Raw genomic sequence first — 12,517 nt, 5'->3', positions numbered from 1 at the left:
GTACGATAGTACTCTTTATTATCTGTGCCCGTGTACCTATCGGCCATCGGCCCAAAATGTAGGAATACGTTGGAAAACACAGTTGTTAGGATCACAAACAAGCATTACACAGTTGTTAGGATCGTCAGGGTCAACTTAGATTGGTTTTCCATTACTAGACAGGCAAGAGGAATACCATGGCGAAAGCTTTGCGGTCATTTCCAATTCGCCTCGATTCGACTTCTTATGAGTATTGGGAAACTCTTCAGAACTTCAACTTTTAACGTAATGAAGAAAACTAATTAAAATAAGTAAAGAGACTAATTAAGGTGAAATGTTAAACCAGTTAGTATTTAAAGCGATAAGATTACATATAAGATTAGGAAAGGATAAACAATATTCTCGGTGATATTTACAAGACGAAACACAACAAACAAGAAAACATAAACAACATTATTATTAATTTGGGTAATTTTTAAAAAGGAACGGTACGGCGACGTATATAACTAATTTGAGTACAAATTGGCGAGACGAGAGGTGTCAACGTTAGCTGTACTTACATCGACCTAGACACAGTTCTTTGATTTCTTCACCTGCATCCATTGTGGTAGCACACATACCTAATTCAGAACTTGACTGTAACTATTTTGTATACTTATTTTGACAAATCTAAATGACATTTGACTTGGAAAGTTTCGGTTTGAGGGCGGCTAGAGGTCAAATAATGAAATAAATCACAGACACTAAAGAATCAGATGCAAGACCGTAATCAGTAACGGGTCAGATAGCCTCTTATATGTTACATTGAACTTGAACTAAAGTCATATACTTAGAGGTTGTGAGCGACCATTGACCAGTTTGAAAAGTGGACGTCCTATCTGAGTAAAACATTATTCAATCAGTAATCAAACTCAGAAATAATAAATAAATCAATTAAAAAAGGATTTGGCTAACCTGGCTTTAATGGATATCGTTTGAAATTCAGGATAGTAATGTCATGAGGACATAAAGCAAGCTATGATTTGATTTAGGACAGATGGAGTTTTGTAATGCATTTATTATTCAATATTTAATAAGTGATCAAATATACCTAATAAGTTTTCGAATCGGTTGGTTAGTATAGATCAACAGCAGTTTTTTTTAAACAATTATGGTTATTTTTTCTCTTCTGTATCTTTTTCAGTTTTGCATAATTTCAACCGAGATTACTCGAAGAGTAACTGAACGTCTGACCTATTTTGTGTTGAATTAGAACACTATTTCTATTATATTATATTAGCTTTTGCCCGCGGCTTCGCTCGCGTTAGAAAGAAACAAAAAATAGCCTATGTCACTCTCCATCCTTTCAACTATCTCCACTTAAAAAATCACGTCAATTCGTCGCTCCGTTTTGCCGTGAAAGACGGACAAACAAACAGACACACACACTTTCCCATTTATAATATTAGTATGGATTTATTATATTCCCTAAGTAAACAATATCCTTTTCTAAACATTTTTATATTAAAGGAAATAATGGAAAAATTTACGCTTCCGGCGGGACTTGAACCCGCACCATTTTTGCAATCCGTGCAATGCTCTTACCAATTGAGCTACGGAAGCCACGCCGGACTTCGCAAATCTTTCCATGCCTATCCTTTTTGTACACACGTCTTGGGGTGACGTCTAGCGCGTAAAATGTTTAGAATCGTTAGCAGACGTTTCTGCTTAATAAAAAAAAAAAATAATTTAATATCCTTTTCTCTTCGACATTTGACCTTTTTCGTTAAATTAACGTTATAGGTACCTATTTGCATCCGCCTGAACAAACTTAAGTTAAGGATAAACTAAATCAACAAAAAGCTAACAAGTACATTCTATATATACGTAATATACACTCATCTACAACTGAAATCAATTCCGGTATAGTTAGATACCGTCACAAACACTCGGGTTTGTTAATTGTAAGCAAATAAGTTGTTCTTTGGCACAATTCTGGCCGGACCGGTCAATCTGACCTTCGCATTGGCCAGCTCGTGTTATTTGCGTCAGTTGTTTTTGACTTATTTACTTATAAGTAGTTTTTATTGCGGTAGTTTTGAACAATAACTCAAATATTCACTTAGTTACATAAGTATATTTAAAAGCTGCTGAAAAATGTATTGCGTTTGGTTTCTAATCAATATTTTCTCAAAAAGAGAACTTTCTGTTCGAAATATTTTCCACAACCATTGGACCCACAATGTATGAGCACTGTGCTGCCTGAAGATGTAACTTCATCAAGTTAATATACCCGTCATCCTGTCAAACGGAAGAATTGGTTACCAAGTAGACTTCAACTCAAACATTATATAATACAGCAGTCGTCGAACCTTACACATTATACATAAATCATAATATTCATCATCATGATTGGCCTTAACGTCTATTGCAGACGGTTTATGGTGTAACATACGAGAGGCACCTTTTTTTAGGACTTAGTAGACCGATGCGAGACCGACATAGTCTACCGCAGGACTATCAAGAGGAGTATGCGGAAATCGGCGCTGAAACACCTTGGCGTCGCTCTGTCTCTTATCAGCAAGTACAGCAAACCATGTCTCATCACAAATTCTGCGACACTCCGTAACGCATTTGCGCCAATCCGGTCGTTGTTCTGCGACCCTCTCCCTGTCTTGGTGGTCAATATGACATGCAATTATGTCCCTCGTTGCGCAGTCTAGCTAGACATAATATTTATTGTCTTTTTTTTTTGGATAGGATGCAAACGAGCAGACAGGTCGCCTGATGGTAAGCGATCACTGACTGCCGCCCATGGACACCAGAAACACCAGAGGTATTCATAATTCATAATTCATTTATTTGCATAAGATAGTGTGCATGCATTGGAGGTGCGTTGCCGGCCTTTAAGATGGGTGTATGCTCTTTTCTTGAACATTTGAAGGTCGTATCGGTCCAGAAATACCGCAGGCGACAATTCATTCCACAGTTTAGCTGTGCGGGGCAGGAAGTTTCTGGAGAAACGCACAGTTGAGGACTGCCAGTCATTTAAATGATGGAGATGGAAATTTTGTCGCGTAGGGCGATGGCGGAAGGAAACGGCAGGGATTAATCCGAATAATTCCTCGGAGCACTCCCCGTTATACATGCGATAGAAAATGCAGAGCGAGGCCACATCTCTACGCAGCGCCAAGGGGTCAAGCCGATCAGAGATATGCTGGCAGTTGACAATTCGAGTACAATTTTATTACAAATTAAGTACAACATTATCAGAGAAGACTGTGCTGCCGATGCCGCGAGCATTAAAATCGTCTATCTAATCCTGCATTTATGTAGCTTTGGCCATGTGTTAGAAAATATGACATTGGACAATCTTGAACAAATCAAACTACAGACACCATCTTATATATCGGATCTGCCAAAACTCTCACAAATACCGCAACACGCACACTAACGTTAGTATTGCTTGACCATACATGAACTGGAAATACTTGACATGATGCTCTATATTTTTTTAATTATTAGAACAATAGATTAAATGTTTATATTGGATTTAGATGCAGAAAAAAACTTTACGTTTTTTATTTATTTCTTTGGGATAGCCCTTCTGTTACGAATGTTGTGCTGTAACTAATTACATAATTTGTACCGACGTAAGAACAAAATGGTCCACGTAAAAGTGAACTTTATGTCAATGATTTAAGACGTATAAAAGGATGTAACTGAATAGTTTTTTTGAGTATTTCAACATGACTTGGTAAGTATGTTAAGTAAAAACGAAAGTTGATAAGCAGGTTCGTTTATTGTTTTTATGGAAATCTTGGTTTCATGACGTTACGTTTCCATTCTTTACTAATATCAAATATGGACCAATTTTGTTATTTATTTATAATAAAAATTATACGAGGGATAAAGATAAACAAGTAAATACGTATTTACATGCATGTAATAAAACCTTGCAATTTTTTGCGGTTAAACTTTTAATTTGACCTCAGCATTTGCAATAACAGACGAAAGATCCGTGTTTTTGTCAATCTTTTTATAACTATTCAATAAGTACCGGTACTAATACCTATTAAAACAAGATGCAAGGTGCCAATATGAATACATTTCTTATTTTAATATTAATAACTGAATCCCTTGCGTTATCCCGGCTTATTGCCATGGCTCACAACAGTCACAACAGCCTAACGACTGCTAAGCAACTAATATTAAACTATTTTTGTATCTTGACTTTTTAATTTCATATCTAATGTCTAGTGGTAATCAATTCGTCGCCACAGACTCTTTCAACATCAGAGGACAACTATAAATATGTTGCTAGACTGTGTGATTTTGTTTTAATGAGGGTTTTAAGGTCGTAACCAGGGGCGGCTCACTCCGCGATCCTATCGCCGCGCTACAAGTACATGTCGGTGGCCGCGAGTTCGCGGCCCATTCACTCGTGACAACCTTCGCGCGGCACAATAGTATTCAATGTCGGCTGCTCGCGTGCGGTCCATTTGTTAATGTAGCTCAGAATTTAGAATGGGGGCATTTTGTGAACATCAAAGGAGTGAGCCTTCTGTACTTGTACTATTATATATTCTGTGGTCGTAACAGTGAAAAAATCCTACTGGACACTGTATATATAGAATTGTATACCTATAGCAGTTTTAGCCTTACGAGGTAGGAAGTTTCTGGAGATATGCATAACAGTTAAGGAAAGAAGAGAGATAGCTGATTGTGGATAGCAGTTGGACACATTAAATAAATACAGTCACCGGCAGAAATAAGTGATGATTTCTGCACGTTGTCGTATTAACGTCTTGTTTGAAACGTCATACGAAATTGTCAAACGATTAAAAGCGACAAGGTACAGATATCATTACTTCTTTATGCTGGTGACTGTAGGTACACTGGTACATACAAGTCATAAATATTTGACCTAAGTAAGTAGGTCATATACTGTATAAACTGGATATAATTTTTCAAGATAAAAAAGGCAAGAACTTCCAGAAACCGGTTGATCGACTACCTCGGTAGACAAGCAGGTCGGTTCGTCGTTCATATTATAGCGAAGAAGAGTCAAATAATGATGCAAACCAATGTATCAAATCAACCAACTTACCTGTGGAGAGATGGTTTAGTTCGGTTTTTCGTTAAAAAATATGATGGGTCAATCCAATGTTTGATAAAGTTTGATGGTTATCGATTTTTAATTTTCTGGAATACAAACTCCTTTGTTTTCTGTTATTTACTTTTATCAGGGGCGGCTCAATCTGCGATTCTTTCGCCGAGCTACATGACACGCTGGCGGCCGCGAATTCGTGGCCCATTCAGTGGTGACGACCTTCGCGCGGTGCATTAGAACTCAATGCCGGCTGCTCACGTGCGGTCCGTTTGTCATTGTAAGTAATAGTTTAGGATGGCGGCATTTTGTGAACATCAAGGCAGTGAGCCTTCTGTACTTGTACTATTATTTAATTTTTTATTTTTGTGTTTTTATCTAAATTATCTGCAACCTACACTGTAAGTGGCCGACACAACAGAGGTCACCGACTGAGTCTCTTAAAATCGGTACCTTTCTCTCGAGTTACCAAGGAATTAGGAGTCTAATAGGTATAATAGTATAGGTACCTGCATAGTATGTCAGTTAATTTTATTGGACAGCTTGATGAGTTTGATGACGGTCAAAAACATCGCCCCAGTAGGTATGGACGAATAGTGTCAAGTGTGAACTCTGAACTGGACAATGTCCGGCTCGATTTGAACAATGGCAAGTGTCGTAACTTGAGAGCGCGTTTGTTTTCCGCGTGCCTGCAAAGTAAATACCGTACTTAATCAATTTTTATTCCTATTAAGTAGGTTAAGAAGCGTCCAGTATAGGTTAAAGTATGCGTGGGAGACTTGGAGAAATGAGTTTATATAATGCATGCCATCTGGGGACCGATTTTTGAATCTCGAACGCATGAATTCGCCGTTCGAAAGTCTGTGGAAAACAACGTAATGCTCTTTTTGAAAAAGGACGGCTAGTAAGGTTAAATCTATCTATCTAATAATTTAAATCGCTAGTAGTGGAGATATTATTGAGCGAAATTTACGAAATCGAATATTCGACATTCAAAAATCGGTCCCCGGTCCGGGAGGACTTCCGTTTAAAACCTTCAACGGATGTAGACTCTGCCTTAGGTGGAGTGCCGCAGGGTAACTATACTGAAAACAATTGAAGATCATCATCTTCGTTGCGTTATCCCGGCATTTGACACGGCTCGCGAGTCTGGGGTCCGCTTTGACAACTAATCCCAACATTTGGCGTAGTTTTACTAAAACGACTACCATCTGACCTTTCAACTCGAAGGGTAACTAGGCCTTATTGGAATTATCCCGGTTCGTGGTAGGCCCCTCCGATTAAAGCATTCGCCTCGTATCGCACTCGATAGCACTTGGAATAACAAATACTCCGTGTACAATATACAGTCGAGTTCATGAATATGTGTACATTTCTTCACCTTGAAAAGATGTACACATATTTATGAACTCGACTGTACAACCCGTTTGGAAAGTCAGGTTTCATGGGCTAGGTCAGGTTCTTACACCTACGAACGTACGAAGGCTATTTCCAGACTTACGAGCTTTATAATTTTGCAAGGATTCTTTCATAAATATGTAGTTTTCCACACAGAGGTCTGCATCGAATCAATTCATTATGCTTCATTTATTTACAAATAATGATCCTTTTTTTGTTCTTGCACTGCCTGTTAACTTTTGTTTCTGTTCCGTTTTTCCAGCTACCCTAAGGTTGTCTGGAAGAGATCGCTTTTTAGCGATAAGACCGCCTGTTGTTACCTAGTTATACTCTCACTCAACATTCTGTATATTTATAACATGTAAAATGGTGCAATAAAGAATATTACTTACTTACTTTTATCAGAATTTCAGATCATAATTATTTTATTGCACTTGAAGCATTAGGACCTTTCTAAAATGAAATGCCACAAACATAGTGAACCCACGAAGGACCGTAGATTCTATGCGACTTTTTGTCGATTCGGAAGAATAGTCCGTCTAAGCTAACTTTGCACCGATTTCAAAAGAACAACTGAGGCAGTGTCACGTAGTGAGGCGATGTAACGTCATACTTATTATTCTGAAATAGAAATTTACTGCTAATGATGCCCATCTTTAGTATACCTAGTCTGATCGGAAAGAGAACCGTGGAATATTTCGTATAGGGCCCCATGCCCCTCCCCATATCTTCATCCTTCCTTCTATAGGTAGTTTAGTTACCCACGAGATAAATGCGAAACCAGGGACAAAAATAATCCATACTAATTCATACTATTTAGACTATTCATATTCATACATTTTCCTACTAATATTATAAATGGGAAAGTGTGTGTGTATGTTTCTTTGTCCGTCTTTCACGGCAAAACGGAGCGACGAATTGACGTGATTTTTTAAGTGGAGATAGTTGAAGGGATGGAGAGTGACATAGGCTACCTTTTGTCTCTTTCTAACGCGAGCGAAGCCGCGGGCAAAAGCTAGTGGGAATATATTTTCGACATTGACATTGATAACATTTTGCTATCAACATTTTTATGACCTAGATTATCTGCGGCGAATAATCTCATAAAAATATTCTTTAGGCTTAATTAATATTAGGATTTGGCCTAAAGAATATTTTTATGAGATTCATTCAGTATTCATCATTTCTCTTCGACTTTCTCCTTTCATTATCAAAACTCGCAGACACGTCCGAGCAGCCAACGTCAAAGTGACAGAATACAGCGAAAAATTATCAACAGAATGACCAATACTATATAGTTTTACTATAAATACCATGAAAATCATACAATAGCTAGTATAAATTGAATATTCATCAACTTACATGCCCATTTCCCTTTGGATTTAAAGTCCACTTTATTCACTGCTGGACCAATAACATAGGTGAAAATCACATTAAACAAGAACTTCACTGACCATATCGCAAACAAAACCAAGGCAATAATACCGATTTTGCTTAAAGCCTCTATTTGAGCCATTTTGCACGGAAACTGCACGAAATTTCACTTTATTTTGTTAAATTGAGGTTATAAACTATGAGAACGATGGCGGCGCCGGTTGACACTGATCGCGCATGCGTACTGACGGTCAAAGAAAGTGGGCATGCGCGCAGCCGTTGGCGATATGCCGAAATGAGTGAACGATATACGGAAATAGCCGAAGCCGAGCGCTTCCGAAATAAAGCGAGAGGGAGATATTTGCCGCTTCATTCAGTCGCCGAATGGCGCGCTTCCCGATATTCCCAGGGGATTTACTTGTAGAAAAAATAAGCGCGTTACAAAAGACGGAGAAACTAAAAAGCCAAAAATAATAAACCTTTCAATTCAGATTTCTTATCGTATTGCAATAAGCTAAACATCCAAATTATAAACAAATCAATTATTTTTGTAGTCGGTACCAGACCTGTTCGTCGCCTTGCTATTGCCTGTTTGCCCCACCCAACCATACACAGGCTGGTACCGACTCCAAAAATAATTGATTTGTTTATAATTTGGATGTTTAGCTTATTGCAATACGATAAGAAATCTGAATTGAAAGGTTTATTATTTTTGGCTTTTTAGTTTCTCCGTCTTTTGTAACGCGCTTATTTTTGAAGGCGGTTTTATTTTTTGTTAAAAAGTTTATTTATTTGTTGATTTTTAGTGGTTCCTAGTGATATTATATGTATCAGTCCGAATACATGTACAGTAGTGAAAGAATTATCCTTTAACTCCTAACCATTGAGGAGTTGACCTTCCATCAGCAGCTCAGCCACATAAAATTATTACCATCAGACGTAAATACTGGTGTACCTTTGAAAAATAGACCAAAAACATTACATGTGCCTATAACATTTGAAGAGTTCCCTCGATTTCTCCAGGATCCCATCATCGGACCCTGACTTGGTGCCAATGGGACCATCTCGGGGTTATACCGGTTCGATCAAAAAAAAAATTTTGAAAATCGGTCCACGATTCTCGGAGATATCGAGTAACATACATACAAAAAAATAATAAAAAAAAAAAACATTCAGTCGAATTGAGAACCTCCTTTTTTGAAGTCGGTTAAAAATTTAGATTAGATCATTGATTAGATCGATTTTAAAGGAATTATTGGGGCATTACCTATTAAAACTACCTAGTAAAATTATATAAGTGGAAACTAGTGGAAAGATTGTAGTTTTCGGTTACAATTTTGCATTTAAATCAGAACCAGCAAAGAAATATCACAAAGGGTTAAAAATTTGAATTTCATGTTCTTTTCCACTGACAAAGTTTATTCACATGGCCGCTGTACACACATGGCCAACAGTTCCACCAACCCCCTTGGCCATGTGTGTAGAGGGCTACTTGGCCGTAAGTTGGCAGTTGGCGCTTGCGCTTGCCGGCCAACCGATTCGTGTCGGTTTTTTGTCCGCACATCAAAGGATCTTGGCGCCAATGGCCAACTGCGTTTACACGTTGGCGCTTCATTCAGTTGGTCGTCAGCCGTCAGAGAGGACAGTAGTGATATATTTACGAAAATAATAAGTTTATCTATGCCAATAACAGTGTAGATTTTAGGAAATAAAATAACCTTGCAAATGTTTAATGTATTTCCTAAAAAAGATAAATGTTCTTATCAGAATATTCAAAAAATTGTTAATATTGCAAATAATTTAATTTTACTACGGGGTTATTATTTTTTTATATGTTTTTTCTGACAACGTCTATGACCAAGAATTTCCTAGATTTTTTCATTACACGTCCATCTTTCATGAAGAGCCAATGCCAAGTGATTGGTTCGCCAATGTGTAAACAGCGGCTCTTATCTTGGCCAAAGGGTTTCACAAAGGGCTGGTGGAACCGTTGGCCATGTGTGTACAGGGGCCAACAAACTTTACTACCCAAACTATGAAACAGGCCATTTTGTTCCCATTAATAATAGGCTAGTTTCCTACTAATACTAGTCAAATTAGCTTCTTTTTAAGAACTGTCAAAACGATGTGCTAATAGGGAATTACTATGAAATAGTGAGGAGTGACGTCGTGGTGACGTCACGGTCAATTCATTAAATTTATATCTTTCTCTTTGACTTACTAAATACTGTCCATGTTTTTCTTCTAATTACGTGGTGCTTTATTTCGTGCACTGCATAAAATATATTATTTTAAGTATAGGAAACTAGCCTATTATATTTCTTCGCAATTTCAGCCTCAGCTTATTCAAATTTTACAAAATGCAACGTTTGTTACACATTAGGTTAACGTAATTAACAAACGAATAAACAACAAAAACATCAATAATACCGACGGGGGCAAAGATTGAGGTTAAATAAACCAGTAAGTAGTAATTAAGATATTAAGGTAGGTACGTATTGACATAATTAATTATTTTTATACAAAAAAAATGTGCGTCGGACTAGGGGCGATTTTTGAATCGGGATCGCATACGGGATTTTGTCACTAAAATCAGGGGCGGCTCACTCCGCGATTCTGTCGCCGCGCTACAAGTACATGCGAGCGGCCGCGAGTTCGCGGCCTAATCAGGGTTGGCTCGCATTCTCACGGAACGCACGTTGGCACTTTCTATATGTCGAGAGTTTTTTTAAAGGTTTATATGCGATATCCGCGTGTGGAATGGTTGATAATGCTTATAGTTAAATAAAAATCATTAATAAAACAGAGGACAATCTTACACGGATCTACTATTGATTATGTCATTTATGTCCCACGAAAACGTTCAATAAGGCTTGTGACGTTGGGACTTAAACAAAAAGATATAAATACTGTATATATACCTAGAAAGTACACAAGACTTGATACCATTTTTTCTGAGTATTATTATTTTTTAATCCGTGGGCAACCCTATCGTCCGACGCTGCGCACGTGCGGCTTGTTTCTTTGTAATCATTTAAAAAGGCGGCATTTGGTGAACATCAAAGCAGTGGGCCTTCTGTACTTGTACTATTATATATTCTGTGCTAAAATGCCGGTTGAAAACGGTGACGTGCATATTATTTTCAGTGACAATTTTCTGAATTCGAACGCGTGAGACTCAAAAATCGGCCCGATGTCTAACAATGGAAGATATTTTCAATAATACGTAAGTAGTAGGTAAAGTACATAGATATCACCATCATCCTTTATTTATTTAAACTTTATTGCACAAATTTGCAAAAAAAGAGTACAAAATTGCGGACTTAACGCATTCTCGCACGCACTCTCCTTGAGGCATTCTCTACCAGTCAACAGAAACACAAAAACAACAGAAATTTAAACTTAAACTTTTAAATTATCGCCCACTTCTGAGCATATTTGACGACTGGTCTGGCGCAGTCGGTAGTGACCCTGCCTGCTACGCCGCGGTCCCGGGTTCGAATCCCGGTAAGGGCATTTATTTGTGTGATGAGCACAGATATTTGTTCCTGAGTCATGGATGTTTTCTATGTATATAAGTATTTATATATTATATATATATATAGTTGTCTGAGTACCCACAACACAAGCCTTCTTGAGCTTACCGTGGGCCTCAGTCAATCTGTGTAAGAATGTCCTATAAAATTTATTTATTTATTATTTATATTAGGGTAGGGCTCTTCTATAGGTACGTCACTTCTCCCGGTCCTGGTGCAGAAGCCGAATGGAATTTCTGCGACGCGAAACGAAAACGAAACGCCGCGAAAGGTAGTCTGGCTCTGTCACGCCAATACGCACGACGCACGAGCGATAGAGATAGATATCTGCGAGCGTTTCGTTTCGTGAGCGTTTGTGCCTCGTGGTTTGTGCCATTCGGCTACGTAGTAGAACGTACCCTGGGCTTAGTCTCATCCAGTTGTGAATGTTGTGATCCGCAATTTTCCCGATGTCGTCGATCGAACGACATACCTTCATCCATATTAATATTTTAAATAGGAAAGTGTGTGTGTCTGTTTGTTTGTCCGTCTTACGGCAAAACCAAGCGATTACTTGACGTGATTTTTTAAGTGGAGATAGTTGAAGGGATGGAGAGTGACATAGGCTACTTTTTGTCTCTTTCTAACGCGAGCGAAGCCGCAGGCAAAAGCTAGTACTTTATATAGTTTCATTTTAGCTGGTAATAAAGTAAGCATAACTGTTGTTTACACAGCAACATAATACGTGACTTGAGTGGTGTTCAATTTTAACACATCGGAAATATCGGCATTATATAACCGATATTTAGCGCTAAAGTGCTATGTTTGCATTTATTGTGAACTCTGTACCAGGAAATTGCAGGACCTACGTACTTCATATGAGAAGACGTATTATTCTGATGTAAAATGTCGTTGCTCGTTCGGTGATACAAGCTTTACAGCACTGTTCCGAAAGACGATTTTTGGTTGTTTCGCCGAATTAGGCCGTTTTCACATTATCCGATCCGATATCGGATGTCGGAAGGATTTCAATGGAAAAAATCCAAGATGGCGCCTGTTATGTATGGGATATCGGTCCGACATCCGATATCGGATCGGATAATGTGAAAACGCACTTAGGCGTGTCACCGAATGAGGCGAGTTTACCCTTGCAAAAAAAAAC

General features: G+C 38.1%; 1 protein-coding gene across 1 annotated transcript in view; it reads right to left on the bottom strand.

The window, feature by feature from the left end:
- Positions 1-8,113, bottom strand: part of LOC125236241 (very-long-chain 3-oxoacyl-CoA reductase) — a 58,732-nt gene extending 50,619 nt beyond the window's left edge. The window contains 1 exon segment of the mRNA XM_048142927.1: positions 7,829-8,113. Coding sequence (XP_047998884.1) covers positions 7,829-7,982 — 154 coding nt within the window. The 5' untranslated portion in view covers positions 7,983-8,113.
- Positions 8,114-12,517: the final 4,404 nt, after the last annotated feature.

The sequence above is a fragment of the Leguminivora glycinivorella genome, chromosome 19 (assembly GCF_023078275.1).
Source record: "Leguminivora glycinivorella isolate SPB_JAAS2020 chromosome 19, LegGlyc_1.1, whole genome shotgun sequence".
Taxonomy (NCBI): Eukaryota; Metazoa; Arthropoda; class Insecta; order Lepidoptera; family Tortricidae; genus Leguminivora; species Leguminivora glycinivorella.
Note: the sequence above shows the minus strand (reverse complement) of the source record. Positions and strands in the feature narration are given on the sequence as shown.